This window comes from Capra hircus, chromosome 5 (assembly GCF_001704415.2).
Source record: "Capra hircus breed San Clemente chromosome 5, ASM170441v1, whole genome shotgun sequence".
NCBI classification, from domain to species: domain Eukaryota; kingdom Metazoa; phylum Chordata; class Mammalia; order Artiodactyla; family Bovidae; genus Capra; species Capra hircus.
This window is the reverse complement of record NC_030812.1, coordinates 75,845,370-75,870,958: the sequence shown is the minus strand read 5'-3', so window position 1 is coordinate 75,870,958 and position 25,589 is coordinate 75,845,370. Positions and strand designations below refer to the sequence as shown.

Here is a 25,589-nt window from a genome sequence, read left to right as displayed (position 1 = left end):
TTCTTGCTTGGAGAATCCCAGGGATGGGGGAGCCTGGTGGGCTGCCGTCTGTGGGGTCACACAGAGTCGGACATGATTGAAGTGACTTAGCAGTAGCAACCCAATAATCAGTTGAAGGAAAAGGGAATTTTTTTACTCAATAGAAAGTTGTTGGGTTTTATTAGTTTTTCTTGTTTTGAGTAATAATTAAGGCCTTTTATCTTTAATAGATCTCATTTTAGTATTTGGATTCTATGAAAATAAACTCTCTTAGATTATAGTTTCTTAAATGGCATATATAACTTTTATTTTCTCCTAAACAGGTTCAGTCTGTTGTTAATACCACTGTGCCAGCTAGAAGGGGGGAAAACTTAATATGTGTATATAAATACTGTCATATGATTTCTTTAAAAGTCTCTGAAATTCAGTATTTATCAGGAATTGAACTGAGAATTGATCTATTCTCTGTGTCTCATGATGTATTTCAGTATTTTAAAGCATTGCAGTGTTCTAAAGATTTTGAGTTGTAACTAAATATGAGTGTTACCTACATAATCTCATCATTTTTTGAAAACATGGGCATTGATAACATTGATTTGGAGTCTGAGTAAGTTAGTAAAAAGAGGGACATGGTGTGTGTATTTCTTCATTTGTAATCAAGCCATTCTTCTAGAGTCTTCAAGTCAACTGTCATGTTCGTGCTTTCCTGCTTTGTTCTTTTGAGCCACTTGATGACTGGCAACTGAATGGATCTTGGAAAGGAACTCTTAGCAGATTCGTGCTAGGCCCTTTGGTCCTCTCCTTCACCTGCATCATAGCAGCTACATTCTGTCCTGTCTGTGTCCCTGAAAGGAAAGGGATGGGAGAGAGAAAGAGTGAGTGTGAGTGTGTGTGTGTGTGTGTGTGTGTTGTAGTAGTAGTGGAAGTCAGCAATCTCTTGTCAGTGTTTGTTACAAGGTTTCTCAAGCACATGGAAAGAGATCTTTCTCAGGAAAACTCTGTCAAGGCCAGCACACATGGGAAAAGTATTTCAGTGCTTAGTCTTGTAACTGTGACTGTTTTTGTTTGGGGTCAGAAGAAATTAAATCACAAGACATGGTTATGCTCCACATCATTATTTACCTGTCTTTTCTTTTTGAACTCTCCCAGGCAGCAGTATCTGTCCAAAGATCCCTATAGTTCCACCTTGCTTGAAAAGCAGCACAACCACACTGATTGATCAGAATGCATCTGATGAAGAGGCTCAGGGAATAAATGGGAAAACGCCAGCAAAACACTTAGCTGCAAGTCCAAAGCCACAAGGTATGCTGTTGGGATTTTTTTTTTTTTTTTTTTTTTGATCAAGTTGGGTGCTTTACTCATTGAAAGTGACACAAAGGAATGATGATCACTCAAAAAGAGTTTTAAGCTATAAATTGAGGAATTGGGTGCATTTGTTTTTTCAGGAGAAAAGTCAGGCAGGGTTTCTACTCTGAAAATACTTCTATATTTCCCTATTATGACTCTTTTCATAAATTGTTTATATGTCCCCTTAATGGAAATGTGATCTCTTCATGCACTATGCTTGACATACTGCAGAGCCTAACTTACCATTTGCATAGTAAATATGTAACAAATTAATATGTACTTAGAAGTACTGTTGAAGTTGTCATGACTTTATAAATGTGAGAGGGTCTGTGAAACAGATCATTCTAAAACAGTGCTTTAAGATACTTAGCTAGAATGTGATTTTACAATATTAAGAAACTGGGGCTTTTCAGGCTTCTTGGTAAAAAGTCATCCACAAAAATTGAGTCCCTTCATCCAAGAATTGAGCATCCAATAAGGGGAAAATTTTTAGTGATGAAAATTTTTAAATGCTTTGCTCAGTAACCATTTCATTTTACAAGTAAACTTCTAGTAAATGGTAATTAACTTTAAGAAGCACAAAATTGTAATTTTGACTTGATGATTGAGAACAAGGTCTTTTGAAGTATAACACAAAACTATGCTACACTGGCTTAACATTTAGTTTGTTTCAAATGTATTTTCATTTATATCAAATGCTGAACATTCAATCAGGAAACAACACTAGGCATTTTCAGAATCACTATATTTTGAAAAAATCAATTTCTGTTTGGATTATTTGTATTTTCTTTGGTCTCTTTTCTTGTTCTTGTTTTAAATTTTTCTGAAAGAGATCTTTAAAGGGAGGTTAGAATGGAGTCTTCTCAATCACAGGTGATTTTTCTTATTGTTCTTACTACTAGTTATATTGGTGATGGTATGAGATACAGGCTATCAAACAAAGTCAGATGATTGGAAATTCAAGTGAATAACTGATTGATGAGTTTATAACCTCAACCTTTGACCATATTCCTTTATAACATTGTAAATATGAAAGTAGAAATTTTTCTAATCATGGTTAAAGCCATTTTATTTATACAATACAAAATGCCATCTTGCTCATTAGTTGTAAGCTGACCTCAAATAAAGTAAAAAATATAAGAAGTAAATGCGATTTAATTTTATGTAATTCCCCAGATGAAAAGCAAGAGTTTAATTATTAATAAAGACTATTTTAGAAAGATGTATTGCATCACTTCATTGTTTTTAGTTCATTGAGATAAATTATAGCCATGTTCTTTCTGAGCTGCCGTGTGCCAAAATAACCCTGCTCTTTAGGGAGAAAGCACCGACTTTGCTGCTTGTAGTTCTATTGAAGTCTATGTGTTACTAGTTAAACATATGTGATTACTTTCTATCTTGAATATGGATTTTTATATATACATATATTTTTTGCATAATAACAGAGTATTTCCAGATATAAAATAAACAACATAGAGTATACTTTTTTCCAAAATATTCTCATTGTTTGGCGCTTTCCTGACCCGCTCCCTGCCCCAGCTAAACTTCTAGCTCCACTCTCACCCCTTAAATCTCACATTTAATCATCTCTTCTTTGGTTTTTCTCATTCATTACAGACTGGTCTACTATTTAACTTGTCCATGTTTGGGTTTTTTTCTGCTTTTTACGCTACTGTGTTCCCTGTAGCTCGCACACAGTGTAGCAGGCCTTCAGTAATACTCACTGAGTGAATCTTGCTCCGTTACCATGTTTCTTTTACTTTGTTTCTGCTGTTCTTTGTTTAAAACCTGGAATGTACGACATGTAGAGACTGTTGTGCTATGTCACTCAGTCATGTCCGAACCAACTCTTTATGATTTGATGGACTGCAACCTGCCAGGCTTCTCTGTCCATGGGATTTTTCAGGCAAGAATACTGGAGTGGGTTACCATTTCCTCCTTCGGGGGGTCTTCCCTATTCAGAGACTGACCCAGCGTCTCCCGAGTCTCCTGCATTGGTGGCAGAGTTTTTACCACTGGGCCACCTAGGAAGCCCCTACATAGAGGCCAATGTCCTAAAATGAGGCTATATCTTGATATTGTCAGATCAGCTGCCATATAGATCTTACTGACTTGACTGATTGATAGTATTTCCCACCCTTTAGCAGAGAGAAGCCACTTTTAATTTCTCCCAATTCTTAAGAACATTTGGATGACTGAGGTTGGTTGAGAAATGAAGGTGATACCAGTGGGGACTTCCTGCTCAGACTGAGAGATTATCACACTGACACCTTTATGCCCACTTCCTGGCAAATTGTTTATAAATTATGCATGATGCTGCTGCTAAGGCTTCAAGAGCCATTATGTAATTTTACTTCAGTTGAAGACTCTTATTCTAGATCAGTAATTCTCAACTGGAGATAATTTTGCAGGCCTGTGGCACCAACCCCAGTGCTCACTGGTATTATCTGGAGACGTTTTTTTTTGGGCTTGCCACATTTGGGATTTGCTACTGGCATCTAGTAGGTAGAGGATAGGGATGCTGCTCAACATTCTACAATACACAGGTCAGCCTTTTCCACCCCTACTAACAAAGAATGATCTGACCTGAAATAGCATTAGTTGGAGAAACTGTGATCTAGATCCTAAAAATAGCTCATAATTAAATCTTGGACTTGCCAGGTGGCTCAGTGGTAAAGAATCTGCCTGCCAGTGCAGGAGATGCAGAAGATATAGGTTCGATCCCTGGGTTGGAAAGATCCCCTGGAGGAGGAAATGGCAACCCACTCCAGTATTCTTGCCTGAAAAATCCATGGACAGAGGAGCCTGGCAGGCTACAGCCTATAGGGTAGCAATGAGTTGGGTGCATCTGAGCGTGCACACACCAATTAAATCATATTTGTTTGTTTGTCATGTGAAGTGCTAATAATATCATGGCTGCAGTTTATTATGGTGATTTTTAAAAGGAGAGAATATTTACAACTTTTATTAGTAGTAATTATGTAGTAATAATAGTTAGAGGTTGTTTTGCCTCAGAAAATACTCTAAGGCCTTGGGAAACAATGGCTTATTCACTTCATACCAGTTCTACTAGAAAATCAAATTACTGAGCAACTCCAATTACTAAGTCTTTCTTGTTCACCACTTCTAATATTGGCCTGTTTTCTGCCATGCTAGACATAACTCAAAAGAATTTCCTTAGCAGTTAAAGATAGTCTTAGTTTTTCTCTTAGGAACTTTGATCTACAACATTCTACATAGTTAATTATTTTGATAAAGCCCACATACTGTCCCTTCTCAATCATTAAACCTTAATGTTTAAAAATTTTTCATCTTTGAAAGTCACATTATTGTTTCAATAATTTAAGTAAATAATTTGATTTATTCAATTGAGTAGTTCCATCTGCTTCTAAAGTAAAGCATTCTATGTATAATGCTGAATTCTATATATAATGCTTCATTCTTAACGTATGTTATAAATTTATAATGTATTAATACATAGCCAGCTGTTTTTCATAGTAAGTAAAATAAGAGTAATAGAAACCTACTGGTAATCTGCAAATTTAAACTGGTATAAAGGAAAAAAAAATGTTACCTGCCATTCCAGTTCTACAGGGATCAAGCTAATATCCCACTAAATGTGTTCCCGGAGGAAAATTCGTTACCTTAAGGTATCTTTCTGTTCTTTGTGATTCAGTTCAGTTCAGTTCAGTCGCTCAGTCGTGTCTGACTCTTTGCAATTAGTAGTAATCTTTTTGTGCTTGACTACATATTTTTCCCAGCAAAAAAAAAAAGCTCATATTTATCTTGGCCCCTTCCTTAACTCTTTGGAGCAGTTCTTCAGATCTAACTGAGAGGCTGTCTCCCTGCTATAGTCCTCAGTAAGGTCCCTGAATAAAACTTAACTCACAACTTTTCTGTTGTATATTTTTCTTTCAGTTGAGAGTGGCAAATACTTTCTTTTTCATTCTCTAATTATTTTGCATATTTGGAAATTTTTAATAATTAAATTTTTTTGTTCTATTTAGTATCTGTACAATTAACTCTAATGGAGCCCATTTTACTTATCATCAATGAGAGACCTCAAAGTCAGCATGTCATTGCCATGTCCTTGACTAGACAACTGATCTCTCCAAACATTGCTTAACCTATTCTGTAGTTGTTAGTTATATAAAACTTGCATACAGTTGAGCTCATTTCACATGCTAGCAAAGTAATGCTTAAAATCCTTCAAACTAGCCTTTAATAGTACATGAACCAACAACATCCAGGTGTACAAACTAGATTTAGAAAAGGCAGAGGAACCAGAGATCAAATTGCCAATGTCCGTTGTATCCTAGAAAAAGCAAGGGAATTCCAAAAAAGCATCTACTGCTATTTTATTGACTACTTAAAGCTTTTGACTGTGTAGATCACAGTGAACTGTGGAAAATCCTTAAAGAGTTAGGAATACCAGACTACCTTAGCTGTCTCCTGAGAAACCTGTATTCAGGACAAGAAGGGATAGTTAGAACCAGACATGGAAAAATGGACTGGTTCAAAATCAGTAAATATACAGTAGGACAAGGCTATGTATCGTTACCCTGCTTATTTAACTTATATGCAGAGTACATCATCCAAAAGGCCTGGCTGGAAGACTCACAAGCTGGGATCACGATTGCCTGGAGAAATATCAATAACCTATGTGCAGATGATACCAGTCTATTGGCAGAAAGTAAAGATGAACTAAACAGCCTCTCGATGAAGGTGAAAGAGGAAAGTGAAAAGGCTGACTTGAAGCTAAACATTCAAAAAACGAAGATCATCACATCCAGTTCCATCACTTCATGGCAAATAGATGGGAGGAAAATGGAAACAGTGACAGATTTTCTTTACTTGGGCTCCAAAATCACTGTAGATGGTGACTGCAGCCACAAAAATAAAAGATGCTTGCTCCTTGGAAGAAAAGCTATGACAAACATAGACAGTGTGTTGAAAAGCAGAGATAACACTCTACAGTCAAAGCTATGGTTTTTCCAGTAGTCACCTATGGATATGAGAATTGGACGATGAAGAAGGCTGAGCACTGAAGAATTGATGCATTTGAATTGTGGTGCTGGAGAAGACTCTTGAGAGTCCCTTGGAGAGAAAGGAGATCAAACCAGTCAACCTTAAAGTAATTCAGCCTTGACTATTCATTGAAAAGACTAATGCTGACGCTCTAATATTTTGGCCATCTGATCTGAAGAGCTAACTCATTGGAAGACACCCTGATGCTGGGAAAGATTGAGGGCAAGAGAAGAAGTAGGTAGGCAGAGGTTGAGATGATTGGATGTCATCACCGACTCAATGGACATGAATTTGAGCTTGCTCTGGGAGATAGTGGAAGACAGGGAAGCCTGGCATACTGCCGTTCATGGGATCACAAAGAGTTAGACACGAGTTAGCAACTAAACAAGTATCAAAGAAGGTATGTTCACTGAGTAAACCATAGATGAAAGAGTTATTTTATAATTCTTTAGACACAGAATGATAAAGAACACATTCACTTCCTCCTTTGCATATTCTAGTTAGGAGTACTGAAATTATTCAGTTCAGTTCAGTTCAGTTCAGTCGCTCAGTCGTGCCCAACTCTTTGCGACCCCATGAATCGCAGCACACCAGGCCTCCCTGTGCATCACCAACTCCCGGAGTTCACCCAGACTCATGTCCATCGAGTCCGTGATGCCATCCAGCCATCTCATCCCCGGTCGTCCCTTTCTCCTCCTGCCCCCAATCCCTCCCAGCATCAGAGTCTTTTCCAATGAGTCAACTCTTCACATGAGGTGGCCAAAGTACTGGAGTTTCAGCTTCAGCGTCAGTCCCTCCAAAGAAATCCCAGGGTTGATCTCCTTCAGAATGGACTGGTTGGATCTCCTTGCAGTCCAAGGGACTCTCAAGAGTCTTCTCCAAAACCACAATTCAAAAGCATCAATTCTTCAGTGCTCAGCCTTCTTCACAGTCCAACTCTCACATCTATACATGACCACAGGAGAAAACATAGCCTTGACTAGACCGACCTTAGTCGGCAAAGTAATGTCTCTGCTTTTGAATATGCTATCTAGGTTGGTCATAACTTTTCTTCCAAGGAGTAAGCGTCTTTTAATTTTATGGCTGCAGACACCATTACTAATGTTGAAACTATTTGGTGGGGAGGTGGAATATTGTCCTGGTTTACTATTTTGGTTTATATTTTTTCTACACAGAAAAATTTTCCTTAAAATGAACCAATATCACACTTGCTTAGGCCCCTTCCTTCTCAATGGTTCCTATACTATTCTTTCCACCCCCAAATATTATTATATCTTAGAAAATGGTATCATTTTCATAAAAAGAAGCATGTCATTTTTTTCATTGGAATTTTTTCCTTGTTTGTGTTGACAGAGAAAGAGGTAGATTGTTATACCTATAGCACATTGTGTTATATATATGTTTTCCCTCCTCTCTGTAAGGATTGATTACTGAAACAGAAATGATGAAATCTAGGCCAGTAAGCATCAGACAGCTGTCAGCTTGCTGAGTTTATAAAAGAAATAAGATTACTGAAAACCAGGGTAACCAGCTCCAAGAAAAGGGGCATGTAGTTAGAAGAAGACATGATTCTCCACCCATTTTCAGGAAGTTAGGAAAAGGATTTAAAAAAAAATGGAGATGATTCTATTTGATTTATTGAAACATATATGTTATATATTATTTTACCCAGAATGTTAATTGAAGAGAAAATAATACTGTACTAGTTTTCAGAATTGAAGTAATTCTTGTACTGATTAAGCATTTATGGCATATTATGTTTTCTCAGATACAGAATTTCTCATCTAATAGAGAAAACCTGTAGATTTTAGTATTTTGGAAATGATCTGTTCATATTCTGTTGAGTGGAAGACTTATTAGTAAGCAAATTATATGTGGTGTATTAATGCTAGGCAACTATTAATGTAGCAGTCTAAGTTCTGTAACCACCTTTTGCAGATTTATGATGAGAAGCAGTGCTAATGATGGAAGAAGCTAGAGTCTGGGTACCAGTTATAAAATCTCATCAGGCTTGTGACCCCAGGCCAATAATCACTTAAGCTCTCTAAGCCTTCATAGACATAGGAGGCAAATAATGATCTATCTCAGAGGTCTGTAAAGAAAAAAATTCATCTAAGATCAAATGAGATACAGTGCTTTTCTTAACTGAGAAGATGCTCTAAGTAATGCAACATTATATTAATATCATTTGTTGTTTTTTTTTGTTGGCTTTATGTCTAACCTACTACCTCTGGATTTTAATATATCTTTTATCACTCTAATTATTAGAAAATCTCTTTTATAGCAAGCAATGTATATTTGGAATTCATTTCAAATTTAGAACTTTCTCTGTTTAGATAAAAAACTGCTATGTCATCTCTAGTAGAGTTTGGAATGCCTTAGTCATATGTAGATCCATAGATGTTTACTAAAGCCATATTTTAAAATCACTTAAAATAACCTCTTGAATCTTGGATATTGGACTTCTACAGGACACAGAACAAGTGTCCAAGATAGATAAAGGTATCTTGGTTAAGGTTCAGCCCAAATTTTACAGATCTCTTAACAAAGATTTGGTAATGGTAAAGATTTTTGCACCAAGAACACTAGGATTTTTTGCTTAGGAACAAATATCAGTGAAATACTGAATTCTATGAATTCTTTTTCTACAGTGCCTCCAAAGCCACTACACCTGCAGAATTTACCTTCGACCAGTATACACCAAACTCCTAGGCATAAAGCTTTATCTAGTGCAAAACCAAGGATGGAGGAAGTTAAACCTGCCTCTGCTTGTGTCTCAAAGGAAAAACCCAGTAAGATATCAGATCTCATCAGTCGCTTTGAAGGAGGCAGGTAAGAGCTAACTTACAATGGGAGAAGGCTGAGGGGAGACTAAAGCTGATTTTTGAAAAAAATGTACGATAGAGATGTAGATTTAAAAATAAAAATACAAAGTTTTTTATTCCATTAGATGTGGTAGGCCTTTAGAAAGAGTGAATTTTTAAAATGCTAATCTTGCCCTTTTTGTCTTTTCATACTGTCCATGGGGTTCTCCAGATAATACTGAAGTGGGTTGCCATTTCCTTCTCCAGTGTAAATTGTCAGAATTCTTCACTATGACCTGTCTGTCTTGGGTTGCCCTGTATGGCATAGCTCGTAGCTTCATTGGGCTTCCCCGGTGGCTCAGAGGTTAAAGCGTCTGCCTCCAATGCAGGAGACCTGGGTTTAATCCCTGGGTCGGGAAGATCCCCTGGAGAAGGAAATGGCAACCCACTCCAGTATTCTTGCCTGGAGAATCCCATGGACTGAGGAGCCTGGTGGGCTGCAGTCCACGGGGTCACAAAGAGTCGGACATGACTGAGTGACTTTACTTACTTACTTACTTACAGCTTCACTGAGTTACACAAGCCCCTTCGCTATAACAAAGCTGTGATCCCTGAAGGGGACAGAGGAGCCTGGCATGCTATAATCCATGTGTTTGCAAAGAGTCGAACACAACTTAGCGACTGAACAACAGTCTTCCCTACATGAATTGTCATTTATCATATTTATTTGCGTGCAGTGCTTTCTGCCCCAGCCTTCTCATGGCATCATGCACTGTGTACACCTTGCTTCCTCTGTGTACGTCATTCCATGTGTTGTTGCTTCTTGTGGTCAGTCATTCCATTGGTCACTGGATATCTGGGCTGGAAGGGCAGGAAGTTATATCTGTCTGTTTCTCATTTGTATGCTTGAATGAACTTCTATGGGCCTGTCCCATCTTTTCTTTCTATTCCATTTTGTTTAGTATAGATCTGTATCCATTCAGCCTGTTTTCCCTCTCCCCATACCCCTATACTGTTCTAGGTTCGTGAAGAGATACTGGCAGTAGCAAAATTTATGTTAAATCTCTGTGTGTATTTATTAGATATAATTTTTTATTCTTTAGCTCTGTTTAAAAAAAGCAGCTAAATGTATGTTTCTCAATTAAAGATAAAAACAAACTCACATAAGTTACTTTTCTACTTATATGACCCTCAGTGGTTTTTTCTTAGAATTCCCATCACTGACTTAAATAGAATTTTTTTTAATTTATCAGAAAGATTTTATTATATGTCAAAAGTCTATATATAATTAAACAATATATTAAACTTCACTTTCATCCTTGAAGCCAAATATTTCCACTTATTCTAGTGTAATATTTGGGAATGGTAATCCATTAGATGATTTCGTTTTTTATTTGCAGGACACATTTTTATTTATGTAGTGAATCATAGCTTGAAAATACTTTCAACAGCTTCTAGAAATTATGACCAAATGCAAAACTGCAATGTCCTTCATTTGTGAGACTATATTTAGTAACAAATTCTGGAGAAAAGTAATTCAGAAGCCTGTCTTAATTTTTTCGCTCTTGATCAGTTATGTCATAATCTTGTCATAATATTTACATTTCAACATTTCACTCTCTGAGGTAGGATTTTTAATACCTTTGCTATCTTAAATTATAGTAATCTTTACTAGAAAAGGTTGTTTTCTGTGGCAGGTTGATTCTGTAGCACAAAGTGATGTGCCTCATGTTTGCAGATTTCCAGGTCCATGTCCAATGACTTCATAATAAAAGGGGGGGGATGGGCCCCAACCCCTATTCGTATTACATGCCAGAGCCTGTATCCTCAGATTTGGGTATAACTTTGGGAAGCCCCAAATCGGTCAATACTCCTCACTATTTTGGTAACCCAGTGTTATTTCTCTCCATACACAAAAAGTGCAGTTTTTCCATATTGGTTATTTTTTCAATATATTCTTCCAAATCAGTTTTCTTTTACAGTTAACAGATTCAAAGCCTTTTTTTGATGAAAAGCTTGAAGGTTGGCTCTAAGGAAAGATATGCTATAATGTATGACATTTTAAGCAAAATTGTTCTAAGAGCAGGTAGGCTGTAATGTGAGCATTTGGGTCAATCTGGTGAAGGGATGTACTTGTGGCAGAAATCCACTGCCAGTACAAAAAAAAATTATATGTTTTTAATGAAGTATTACCCATAGGAACAGACCCTGAAAAGTATCTGAAGGGGTTTCTGTTGCATTATGTCTATAGGACTTGAATGGGAAGTTTTTATTTCTTGTTGAGTGAGGTTCATGTACCTGTAGTGTGGCTTCCCTCCCCACCTTATCCTACCCGGCTCTCCCATGCATATCCTCTGGATGTCACTTATTACAGGAGATCCTTGCTTCTTGTTCACAGTAGTCCTTTCCAAAATTCCTAAGTAAGTCCAGAGTTTGGTTTGGAGAATCTTCTGAGGATCTTTCCTTTTGTTGCTGGACACTAATGTGTCCAGGTAAATAGGACAGTATGATTTATATCTTGAAGGGCGTTTGGAGAAATTTATTGTTCATCAGTTGTTTCTGACTCTTTGCGACCCCATGGACTGCAACACGCCAGGCTTCCCTGTCCATCACCAGCTCCCAGAGCTTGTTCAAACTCATGTCCATTGAGTCGGTGATGCCATCCAACCATCTCGTCCTCTGTCATCCCCTTCTCCTGCCTTCAATCCTTCTCAGTGTCAGGGCCTTTTTTAATGAATCGACTCTTCGCATCAGGTAGCCAAAGTATTGCAGCTTCAACATCAGTCCTTCTAACAAATATTCAGGACTGATTTCCTTTAGGGTTGACTGGTTTGATCTCCTTGCAGTCCAAGGGACTCTCAAGAGTCTTCTCCAACACCACAGTTCAAAAACATCAGTCCTTTTGCACTCAGCCTTTTTTATGGTCCAACTAGCACATCTGTACATGGCTACTGGAAAAACGATAGCTTTGAATATACGGACCTTTATTGACAAAGTAATGTCTCTGCTTTTTAACATGCTGTCTAGGTTTGTCATAGCTTTTCTTCCAAGGAGCAAGCATCTTTTTACTTCATGGCTGCTGTCACCATTTGCGGTGATTTTGGAGCCCAAGAAAATAAAGTCTTTCAGTTTCTATTGTTTCCCCATCTATTTGCCATGAAGTGATGCGACTGGATCCCATGAGCTCAGGTTTTTGAATGTTTAGTTTTAAACCAGCATTTTCAGTTAGGCCTAAGGAATATGCTCCTAGAAGGCAGACATCAGTAGTGGAAGATGTCACATTTACTTATACTAGCAACCTCCAACTTTTTTTTTTTAACACCAAAAATATTTCATATTATGGTATAGCCAATGAGCAATGTTGTGATAGTTTCACATGAACAGCGGAGTACCTCAGCCATGTATATATATGCATCCACTCTCCCCCAAACCCTACTCCCATCCAGGCTGGTACATAACATTGAGCAGAGTTTCATGTGCTGTACTATAGGTCTTTGTTGGTTATCCATTTTAAATATAGCAGTGTGTACATGACCTTCCCCAAATCCCTAACTATCCCTTCCCCCCAGCAACCATAAGTTTGTTTTCTAAGTCTATGGACAACCTCCAAATTTTATAAGACGTTTACCCCCTACCAAATTTTTCCTTCCCTTCTTGTGATAGTAAACCTCACTGTGTTTTTTTGTCTTCTCTGACTGCTCTCTTACTATTTGTTAGCCACATTACATTGGCCACATTATCTAGGTTTCTAAGCCTGTATTGTGGGGTCCCTACTTTGGAATTATTTATGATGTGGAACAAGATAATCTATGTAAAGGGCCTAATGTGGTTTCTGGCACTTAATAAAAGTTAGTTGGTATTATTGAATTACTGTTATGATCATCATCACAATTAGTGATTCTGTTGTTCCTCCACTTTTTATTGAGCATTGTCGTATACCAAGTGCTATGCTAAGAGATGGGAATAAAGCAGAGAACAAGATGGATACATTTGTACTGTCACAGAGTATTAGTCTGTTTTAATTTTTTCTCCTCACTAGGTTATAAGAATCTCTTCAAGACTGAAGTCCAGAATTTTATATTTTTCCTTCCTGGAATCCTAGATAAAGTATTACATTAGTATTTCCACAGAAGCATTTCTATATACTGGCAGTTAAACTTAAGCCTCTTTGAGGTGACATCTGAGCAGAAACATGAATAATGGGAAGGAGCAAACCACACTACTGACTTGGGGAAGATTGTCCTGGGCAGGGAGAATTACAGCTTAGATATGCACATTTGCTTATTGCGTATGGGAACAGCAAAGTGACTAATATAATAAGAGCACAGCGAGTGAAACAAGAACAGAATTTAATGAGGCCAGAGCTAGTAGGGGCTAGGATATACAGAATCTTGTAGGCCGTGATTAAGATGCCAGATTTACCTTCAAGTGTTCGGGGAAGCCCTCACTCACAGTTTGACTTCTGTGACCTACCTGGGACTAGAGGGCATCTCTGTGGAAGCAGAAAGACCAGTTAGGATGCTGTGGCAACATGTGCAGGTTTTTGAGAAATGTATCTGCTTTCCAGAGACAAATAATCTTTGGTTTCTAACCTGTTCATTAATTGAGGGCTGACTATACTTGTCTTTAAAATGTTAAGAAAGTAAAAATCTTGGGATAAGGTGGCCTTATTAAATATATTTCTCACATCTAAGTCTTTACTAATTAACTATGTTAAAAAACAACCCAAGGAAATGTTTCCAAACCTATAGGTAAAGCTCAGGCTTATCATCTTTATTTAAATGTTTATTTGAGTGTAGATAACATCCTGAACAACTGAGAGCTACTCTACCACTTTTTATCCAAGTTTCTAAAACCAAGGGTGGGGGGCGGATATCTTCAGTAAACGTCCCTAAACAACTGGAATAAATTTGTTTTTATTCTAGAACTTGTCTGTGCCAGCATTTTCATACTTCCTTTGTGTTTTATCTTTTAGCACTTTATCAAATTACAGCGATTTGAAAAAAGATTCTGCTGTGAACCTAAATGCTCCTAGAACCCCAGGAAGGCATGGATTGACAGCCACACCTCAGCAGAAACTCTCCCAGCACTCACCACAGAAGCAGGGAAATGGTACAGATCAATCTCAGGGTGAACAGACTTGTGTGGCTAATGGAATGGTAGCAGCACAAAACCAGGCGGAATGTGAGGAGGACAAGGCGGCCACTCTTAGCCCAGATACTCCTATTCAAACTTCTGAACCCTTGCCCAATACAAGCTTAGTGAATGGAGAAAAACAAGAAACAACCACAGGCCCTGCATCACCCACAACAAATAGCTGTCATGAAGATGCTTCTGACAGTAGCTGCAGGACTTTACGTGCCAGCCCTGTGCTCCCCCTGGAAGAGGAAAGGACAGACACAGAAGCCAAGGTACAAGAGAGGGAAGGTGAAGAAAGCCCTCTAGAACTGGAACAGCTGGACCAGCACCATGAGATGAAGGTAAAGCATAAGTAGGAGGAAGCACTAACTATTCCACTATGGTTTGAACTCTATTTTTTTTTTTTTTTTTGAACTCTATTTTATAGCACTTATGTGATGAATAAGTCTGATCACCCTCACCACCAGTTCAGCAGTTTTCAAGCTGTAGCTGCTGATGCATGATTCCCCTACTCTCTGAGGAGACTCTTCACTTTTTCTTCTATATGATTTTTGTTGGTCTCTCTATTATGATTTCAAGATTCAGAACAGTGTAAAAACTTTGATATAGGAAAACCACAAACATAGTGTTTATATTGACATCAGAAATTGCTCCCCATAAACATATGGGCATCCCTAATAATAAACACAGGGCTGCATCCCCAATATTTATGGTCTGAGTAACAGGAAATTATTTAATCCTAAAAATCATCTTAGTTCAGTCGTTCATTTATAGGAGAAAAAATAGTCCCGGGAAGCTTAACTAATGTTCCAGACTCACAGTAAAAGCCCAGACACCTTGTGCCCTAACTCTCAAGCCAATATTGTGTCCTGATTCAAGAAGTCACAAGCATAAATGCCTAATTGCCGTAAATGTCAGTGAATGCAGCAGCCATGAGTGATAGGCTAAAGAGAGGTGGGACTGTGGCAAACTAGTAGTTCACTTCCTTTCTAAACAGAGCAGCAGTCTGATAAACCACCTGAGTGGCATTTCTAAGCCAATAAACGGCTGATTTGCTGATGAAATAATATTCATAACCTACCTGTACTATAGCAGAAACTTTTATACAACTTCAGTAATAAGACCACTGCACTTGTATTCTTTATTTGTGTCAGTTTAGTGCTTTGGGAAAATCAATAAATACGGCTTCTACATATTGAGAATTCAGAATTTGAAATTCCAATTCCATTTGGAATTTCTTGGATCAGAGATGCCATATCAGCATTATTATAGAGTTCCCTGGAGTAGAGAGTTGTTTATAATTCTGAAGACAAGGAAAAAAGGTTTCCATTGTTTAGTCTCTCTTATTGATTATAAATAATAATCTGGGTAGGAGAGTTGAGAATTAAAAATTGGACAATTATAGGAAAATTTGTAAATGACAAATCCAAGTCCTAAATCTGTTTAGAATTATTTTTTATGATACCGTGTCTTAAGTCGGAGAAGGCAATGGCACCCCACTCCAGTACTTTTGCCTGGAAAATCCCATGGAAGGAGGAGCCTGGTAGGCTGCAGTCCATGGGGGTCGCTACAAGTCAGATACGATTGAGTGACTTCACTTTCACTTTTCACTTTATGCATTGGAGAAGGAAATGGCAACCCACTCCAGTGTTCTTGCCTGGAGAGTCCCAGGGACGGGGGAGCCTGGTGGGCTTCCATCTATGGGGTCACACAGAGTTGGACACGACTGAAGTGACTTAGCAGCAGCAGTGTCTTAAGTGACACTACCATAGGCAAAAATTCAAAAAGACTGATACTAAAATATTAGAGTAAAAATGATTGATTGATGTGTTCAGAACTTTAAAGTGAAATCTGTCTTATAGTTCAATTCACAGTGACCCTGAAAAATGTCACAAATAGGCAAAATGCTAGAGGTTTAATTTTAAATGCTGACTCTGAATCAGAGAAAGTTTAAATAAGGAAGTGGGTGGGAGAAAGTGAGTCATCCTTGGTAACAATATCTGAAACATTAAAGAAACAGGACCATACAAAGTGAATCTCTTTACATCTCAGTATAGTAGTAGCTTTTAGTGTCTCTGTGCTTAAATTACTTTGAATGGAAGAGAATTTTAGAACCAAAGAACTCAAGGCTCAATCTGTCATTTTACAGTTGGGATGGTGCCACAAGAAAGTATCAGCAAAACAGCAAGAACTGTTTTTATTAAGGGAAATATTTTAATTGGTGATGATGTCTGTGGTTGCTGGATACTACTCTTTTCCCCCTGTCATGTATTATTATGTATATATACATTTTCATAGATGTTTCTTACATGGTTTGGGAGAGACTTAATAGGGCTTCCTATTACATTAGTGAAACATGTACATCTGATCTTTCTCCTAATGGGCATTTAAGCAATAGTTGGCACACGCCATATATAGGAAGAAACATTAAATTTTCTCTTCAGAGCTATTGATCCAAATACTACATGAGTCCCCCATCTAAAAAGGGCTATTAGGATTTAATTTCTACATGGTGACCATGTGTTCTCCTTTGTTGCTCTAGTGCTTGTTACATTGCCTTTCCTTGTTCCAAAATGCAAAGATAAATGTTAGCAGTGTTAGGAGAATACATTTTATGTTAAGTGTATTTTAGCACAATTTTAAAAGTAAAATTAAAAAATGTTTTGGTTAGTAGTGTATTATGGACCAAACAATTGGAACCAGGAATTTTTTTTTTTTAATTGAAGTATCATTGCTTTCCTGGAGAATGGCATGGCAAGCCACTCCAGTATTCTTGCCTGGAGGATCCCCATGGACAGAGGAGACTGGCAGGCTACAGCCCATGGGGTCACAAAGAGTCAGACACGACTGAGCAACTAAGCACATAGTGGCTTTACAAGGTTGTGTTCATTCCTGATTCTAACAATAAGTTGTTTCTGTCATATCTGACTCTGCAACCCCATGGACCGTAGCCTGCCAGGCTCCTCTGTCCATGAGATTCTCCAGGCAAGAATACTGAGGTGGGTTGCCATTTCCTTTTCCAGGGCATCTTCCTGACCCAGGGATTAAACCCACGTCTCTCGTGTCTCCTGCATTGGCAGATGCATTCTTTCCCACTGGCACACCTGGGAAGTGTTCGTGTCTGCTGTACAGCAAATTGAATCAGTTATACCTCTATCCCCTCTTTGAGTCTGATCTTAAGGCTCTCTTTAGTGATGATAATATAATAATTCTGTGCTATTGTATGTAGGTATATTCTCTCATTAGCATAGCTTTCCAGAATGTCAGTTGTTTCTTAAAGATTATCTAATGTGTTAAACTTCTAAGACATCATGGAGTTTTTGAGTTTCACTATGCAGAGAACTGAAAAAAAAATTACTTCAGTCTGTATATAACTGGATGTAGAGATTTACATCAGAATAGTCTTCTTAAGTTTCAGGAAAGTAGATACGTATTAAAATGTATCTTCTCCAGGGGATCTTCCCGACCCAGGGATTGAACCCAGGTCTCCCGCATTGTAGACAGATGCTTTACCGTGTGAGCCACCAGGGAAGTCCAAAATGTATCTTAAACAATCATTATTAATAATTGAGTACTGACTTGAACTCTTCGCATGAGGTGGCCAAAGTACTGGAGCTTCAGCTTTAGCATCATTCCTTCCAAAGCATGGGGTCACAAAGAGTCGGACACGACTGAGCTACTGAACTGAACTGAACTGAACTGACTTGAAAAATAGTCTCTGTGTAACTCTCACTGATTGTCTGATGTATTTTGATCGAGTCACTTTCAGTGGTGAATATAGAATCCTGTGATTTTTATCTTGTAAAAAAATAATCCCTTCCTCATTGAAACTATTGACTCTACTATACCTAGGAAAGCAACACTTTTCCAGTGTTTAAACATTTTGCACCAGTGATCTAGATATAAACAGACACCTCTAAGTAAGCAGATATTTCTTTTAAAAACCTCAGAGTCAAAGTAAAATTTTAGTACCTTATGATACCTTTAGCTTTCAAACTCAAAGTGTTAATAGTGTCTTTAAATTAGGATTAACCATATATTATAGCAGATTACAAGATTGAAATCTACTAAAAGAAAGGTTTTATTATAAGAAAACATACTAAGCCCATAAGTTACAGGAAAGATAAGGGTTAGGGACTGTTTTAGAATATATGCATGTGCCCTCGTAGGCATGAGTACTTGAAGGCATTGGGGATAACAATAGTATTATAATTTCTGTTTGGCATGACACATTTGGGCTATCATAAATAGTTCAAACCATATTAGGATACTCAGATAAATAGGTCAGGATGGGTTAGAATGAATTTCATTAAAAGTACTTACACTTTCTCATATTTGTAGGTTTCAGTGGGTAAACTTCAGTAGAACTGCACTATGTTGAATGCAGCAGTCATCAGTTTATGCTGGAAATGAAAATTTCTCTTCACAGTTTTCATGAGTCTTTTAATATCCAAGTTATATTTCAGTAGGTTGATTGGTAATTTTTTTCTGAGTTTTATTTGAAGTACTTCCTTCCTTTATATTTTGTCAGTTCAGTTCAATCACTCAGTCTTGTCCAACTCTTTGCAACCCCATGGACTGCAGCACGCCAGGCTTCCCTGTCCATCACCAACTCCCGGAGCTTGCTCAAACTCATATCCATCAAGTCATTAATGCCATCCAACCGTCTCATCCTCTGTCATCTCCTTTTCCTGCGTTCAACCTTTCCCAGGATCAGGGTCTTTCCCAATGAGTCAGTTCTTCGCATCAGGTGGCCAAAGTATTGGAGTTTCCACTTCAGCATAAGTCCTACCAATGAATATTCAGAACTGATCTCCTTTAGGATGGACTGGTTGGAACTCCTTGCAGTCCAAGGAACTCTCAAGAGTCTTCTCCAACACCACAGTTTAAAAGCATCAATTCTTCTGTGCTGAGCTTTCTTTATAGTCCAGCTCTCACATCCATACATGACAAAGGTATGGAAAAACCATAGCTTTGATTAGATGGACCTGTGTTGGTAAAGTAATGTCTCTACTTTTTAAAATGCTGTCTAGGTTGGTCATAGTGTTTCTTCCAAGGAGCAAGCATCTTTTAATTTCATGGCTACAGTCACCATCTGCAGTGATTTTGGAGCCCAAGAAAATAAAGTCTGTCACTGTTTCCATTGTTTCCCCATCTGTTTGCCATGAAGTGATGGGACCAGATGCCATGATCTTCCTTTTTTGAATATTGAGTTTTAAGCCAGCTTTTTCACTCTCCTCTTTCACTTTCATCAGGAGGATCGTTAGTTCTTCTTTGCTTTCTGCCATAAGGGTGGTGTCATCTGCGTATTTGACATGATTGATGTTTCTCACAGCATTCTTGATTCCAGCTTGTGCTTCCTCCAGCCCAGCATTTTGCGTGATGTACTCTGCATATAAGTGAAATAAGCAGGGTGACAATATTTCATACAGCAAGACAAATATAAGAGTAAAGATGTGCACTTAAGACTAACATTCATATAAATAACAGATCTAATATTAATCTTTTCTTCCACCAAAGATGAAAGAAATTATATAATGAAGTGAATGAATAGATGAAGGTGGTATACAGAATGTGGAGGTTTATATAAACACGAATTTTTTAAAACTTCCATATTTATTTCCCGCTTATTTCCTGTTTTTTAATTGCCATTTTACCACTTTTTTTTTTTTAATAAACCTTGAGGATTTATAACTTTTGAACATACTCAAAAATTAAGATAATTGTCTCCTGGTGGGAGAAATGATAGAGAATCACATTCAGAAGTAAATTGCAAACAGAATACCAGTGGTGTAATCTAAGTTAATTCCCTTTTCCTATTTTTCCTTCAGTTTCTTCTAAGTTTAATTGTAACTCTTAAAATTGTTGATTAATTTATAGAGTGTAATATGAGTTATCAGAGTTTTCTGAGAGTTAAAACATAATGCTTACATAGGTTATCCATTTCTTATGGACCACAAGTTCTTTTATAATCAAGCTTTATTTTGATTTTAAATTAATTTTTATTAGAGTATAGTTGATTTACACTGTTGTGTTGGTTTTTGCTATATCCCAAAGTGAATCAGTTATGCATATCCATATATCTACTCTTCTTTAGATTCTGTTCCCGTATTTAGGTCATTACAAAGTGTTGAGTAGAGTTCCCTATGCCATATTATAGGTTTATATTAGTTATCTATTTTATATATAGTAGTGTATATATGTCAACCCCAATCTCCTAATTTATCCCCCATTCCCCAATAAAACTTTAAATTTCTTTTGGTTCACATCTTGAAGTATAAAGAGACAGCTTTTGTGGTCTTGTTAGATTTGAAGACAAGTAGTAAATTACTCCTATATTTCTTCTCTTGCCAAATCATCTTTTAATTCCAAGAAAGTGAAAGTCAGCACAAACAATTTATCCAGCTTTACTAATCAATATTTCATTGTTGCTAGTACTTTAACGAAAGTTCCAACTAAAGTTGTAGGCATTTAAAAATGGTGTGTAGGATAATGAAAAAGCTTCCCCACTAACCATGTGGATAGTTCATAAAAGTCTTGAGGATAGCTTTTCATTATTCATTTAGAACTGATGGGAATCTCAGAAACTTCTTTATGTTGTGGTGACTATTTAGTATGTTGGAAAGTTCTAAGAAAGAAATGAGATAAAGTGAACTTCAGAGAGCCTATACTGAAAAAACATATATCTACTATTGTTCACTTTAAAAATTCAGTATACAGGACTTTTCTAGGTCCTGGAGACAGAAATGAATAAGGCAGGCCCTTTCCACAAAGTCTCAGTCTGCTGAGGGGAGAGAAACATGAGTAAATCACCACGATGTGGTACAATAAGGGCTTTGGAAACACTATGAGAAATAGCTGTGCCTGGAGGATAGCTGGTGAGGGGAAGGCTGCTAGCACAACTGGACTTGAAGGAGCAGTGGGAGGTGCTGGTGGTCCAAAATACAAGGGAACAGGGAGGTAGGGAAGAGGAGTGCATCTAGGCTGAGCACAGGGCTGCGAGTAGAAACAGGAGGGTAGTTACCATGTCTAGGGAATTTTCTGACCTCATAATAGAGGCCAGAAGGGCTAGTGAAATGAGTGTTGGGGTAGAAGGATAGGCTTAACGAGAAAATACAAGCTAAGGATAAATTGCAGTGAGTTTGTATGCCTAGGTTGTATTTTTTTCCCCCTGAAACCACTGGAGATTTTTTTTTTTAAGATTTTTTAAAGTCTGAATAAAAATTAATAATCCTCATAGAAAATCAAGAAAATGCAGCAAAGCATTGAGAATACAAAATCACTCATAGTTCTACCACTTAGAGAAAAGTGCTTTGATATCTAACTTATTTGTACTTACCAAAGTGCTTTGATATCTAGCTTATTTTTCTCAGCTGATTTTTTAAAAACATATTTCAGTAGCTTAATATATGGTCATTCTGCATCCTGTTTTGTAGGATAGGTATTTTCCCATGTTATTTCAAGCTTTTCATAAGCCTAATACTATCTGGTCTAAGAGGCATTTAATTAAAGCATGGAAGTGACATGATTGTACATCTGTGGGTTTTAGAAAAATGACTCAGATGAAAGGAAAAACAGATGGAGCCGGGTACATGGTTAGTAAGCAACTATTGTATTCCAGGTGTGAAAGGAAAAGGTCCTGGATGAAGCAGAGGGTTAGGGACGAGGAAGAGAGGTTTCTGAAAACTGCATGACTGGATATAGGGAATGAGTCATGTTCATTCCCTGTAGCTTCATCAAGTGAAGTGGCAGATGGGATGGTGTACCATTTACTGAACTACAAAGGAATAGAAAGAACAACATCAGTTCAGTTCAGTTCAGTCGCTCAGTCATGTCCAACCCTTTGCGAACCCATGAATCGCAGCACGCCAGGCCTCCCTGTCCATCACCGTCTCCCGGAGTTCACTCAGATACACATCCATTGAGTCAGTGATGCCATCCAGCCATCTCATCCTCTGTCGTCCCCTTCTCCTCCTGCCCCCAATCCCTCCCAGCATCAAAGTCTTTCCCAATGAGTCAACTCTTCGCATGAGGTGGCCAAAGTACTGGAGTTTTAGCTTTAGCATCATTCCTTCCAAAGAAATCCCAGGGCGGATCTCCTTTAGAATGGACTGGTTGGATCTCCTTGCAGTCCAAGCGACTCTCAGGAGTCTTCTCCAACACCACAGTTCAAAAGCATCAATTCTTCGGTGCTCAGCCTTCTTCATAGTCCAACTCTCACATCCATACGTGACTACTGGAGAAACCATAGCCTTGACTAGACAGACCTTAGTTGGCAAAGTAATGTCTCTGCTTTTGAATATGCCATCTAGGTTGATCATAACTTTTCTTCCAAGGAGTAAGTGTCTTTTCATTTCATGGCTACAGTCACCATCTGCGGTGATTTTGGAGCCCCCCAAAATAAATCTGACACTGTTTCCACTGTTTCCACATCTATTTCCCATGAAGTGATGGGACCAGATGCCATGATCTTCGTTTTCTGAATGTTGAGCTTTAAGCCAACTTTTTCACTCTCCTCTTTCACTTTCATCAAAAGGCTTTTTAGTTCCTCTCCACTTTCTGCCATAAGGGTGGTGTCATCTGCATATCTGAGGTTATTGATATTTCTCCTGGCAGTCTTAATTCCAGCTTGTGTTTTTTCCAGCCCAGCGTTTCTCATGATGTACTCTGCATAGAAGTTAAATAAGCAGGGTGACAATATAAAGCCTTGATGTACTCCTTTTCCTATTTGGAACCAGTCTGTTGTTCCATGTCCAATTCTAACTGTTGCTTCCTGACCTGCACACAGATTTCTCAAGAGGCAGGTCAGGTGGTCTGGTATTCCCATCTCCCTCAGAATTTTCCACAGTTTATTGTGATCCACACAGTCAATTAATTGGCTTTAGACATAATGAATTTAAAGGACTTTTGCAATGTCCTGGAGAAGGAAATGGCAACCTACTCCAGTATTCTTGCCTGGTGAATCCCATGGATAGAGGAACATGGTGGGCTACAGTCCATGGGTCCCAAAGAGTTGGACACCGCTGAGCAACTAACACAACACATTGCAAAGTCCAGGTAAAGATATCTAAAACAAAAATGGAATATTCTGAGGACATTATGGATTATTGGTTAAGGATGAAAGCTATAGAATTAAAGCTTTAGGATTCTAAAGCTTTAGAATTAAAAGAGATGAATTCAGATCTCAGCCCCATTACTTCCCAGCTGTGTAACCTCAGGGCATGTTAGTACTAAATTCTACAGGCCCTGGTTTCCTAACCTGGTTGAGATGACAGACAAGAAGGAAAGTGATTGTGTTTGGAATGAGGGGAGGGAGTAGAACGGTTAATTAGACTTCTTTTGTACTACTCAGCTTGTGGCACCTACAAGACATCCATTGGAAGTTATTAGGCAGGCGAAATAAAGATCTGGAGCTCAGGAAAGAGGGTAGAAATGTAAGAGGATGTATATAAGCAAGTGATTAATATTGCCAAAATAGAATGTGTAGAAACCGGAAGAAGGCCAGGCACTGAGCCCTGAAGAGCACAAGCATAATCAAAAAGGGAACATAATGATTTTTCTGAGAGGAGAAAGAAGGATTCTATTATGAGAATCACTGGGCTTCAGAGGGCAGAGGATGAGGGGCTGGAATTGATGAACTTGCAAGGACTGTCATCATTTAAAATGTGGAATTAGGAGTTAACCTGGAGACCTAGGCCTTTACTGGGACATTACAGCTAAGTAGCTCAGTAAATCTGGGTACTTATATTAAATACAGTGAATCTATATTGCATATAAACCATGTGCAAGGCACTGCAGTAAGTTCAAAGAGGAAACTAGCAGTTGAGCTGATTAAGATAAATGATCATTGTTTAAGGTATCATGAGATAAAGGGATCATCAAAAAAGCAAGAGAGTTCCAGAAAAACATCTATTTCTGCTTTATCGACTATGCCAAAATCTTTGACTGTGTGGATCACAATAAACTGTGGAAAATTCTGAAAGAAATGGGAATACCAGACCACCTGACTTGCTTCTTGAGAAACCTCTATGCAGGTCAGGAAGCAACAGTTAGAACTGGACATGGAACAACAGACTGGGTCCAAATAGGAGAAGGAGTATGTCAAGACTCTATATTGTCACCCTGCTTATTCAACTTCTATGCAGAGTACATCATGAGAAACTCTGGGCTGGAAGAAGCACAAGCTGGAATCAAGATTGCCAGGAGAAATGTCAGTAACCTCAGATATGGAGATGACACCACCCTTATGGCAGAAAGTGAAGAGGAGCTAAAACGCCTCTTGATGAAAGTGAAAGAAAGTTGGCTTAAAGCTCAACATTCAGAAAACGAAGATCATGGCATCTGGTCCCATCACTTCATGGGAAATAGATGGGGAAACAGTGGAAACAGTGTCAGACTTTATTTTTTTGGGCTCCAAAATCATTGCAGTTGGTGACTGCAGCCATGAAATGAAAAGACACTTACTCCTTGGAAGAAAAATTATGACCAACCTAGATAGCATATTCAAAAGCAGAGACATTACTTTGCCAACAAAGGTCCGTCTAGTCAAGGCTATGGTTTTTCCAGTAGTCATGTATGGGTGTGAGAGTTGGACTGTGAAGAAAGCTGAGTGCCGAAGAATTGATGCTTTTGAACTGTGGTGTTGGAGAAGACACCTGAGAGTCCCTTGGACTGCAAGGAGATCCAACCAGTCCATTCTAAAGGAGATCAGCCCTGGGATTTCTTTGGAAGGAATGATGCTAAAGCTGAAACTCCAGTACTTTGGCCACCTCATGCAAAGAGTTGACTCATTGGAAAAGACTGATGCTGGGAGGGATTGAGGGCAGGAGGAGAAGGGGACGACAGAGGATGAGATGGCTGGATGGCATCACTGACTCGATGAATGTGAGTTTGGGTGCACTCCAGGAGTTGGTGATGGACAGGGAGGCCTGGTGTGCTGTGATTCATGGGTTTGCAAAGAGTTGGACACGACTGAGTGACTGAACTGCACTGAGATTAAGGGGAAAGGAGAGCTCAAAGATAGAGCCAAGGTTTGGAGCATGGCTGAGAGGATGTTGTTAGCAGAAATGGAGAAGTCAGGCAGTCTGGAGCTCACTGAGTGAGTAAGTGACATTCTGAGACACAGCCAATAGAGGCTTGGTGCTGGGTGTGTCAGTTTGAACCCCAACCTTTTTGGTACCAGGGACTGATTTCATGGAAGACAGTTTTTCCATGGGCAGGGGTAGGGTTAGGTGGTTTAGATTTCACTTGGTGCTCATCTCCTGCTGTGCAACCTGGTTTCTAACAGGCCAT

General features: G+C 38.4%; 1 protein-coding gene across 5 annotated transcripts in view; it reads left to right on the top strand.

Moving 5' to 3' along the window:
* FGD4 (FYVE, RhoGEF and PH domain containing 4) overlaps window positions 1-25,589 on the top strand; it is a 236,577-nt gene that overhangs the window by 156,378 nt on the left and 54,610 nt on the right. For all 5 annotated transcript variants that reach the window (XM_018048323.1, XM_018048325.1, XM_018048326.1 and 2 more), the window contains exons 2-4: window positions 1,129-1,281; window positions 9,006-9,186; window positions 14,134-14,638. In XM_018048323.1, the coding sequence (XP_017903812.1) occupies window positions 1,129-1,281; window positions 9,006-9,186; window positions 14,134-14,638 (839 nt within the window). The remainder of the gene's footprint in view (window positions 1-1,128; window positions 1,282-9,005; window positions 9,187-14,133; window positions 14,639-25,589) is intronic.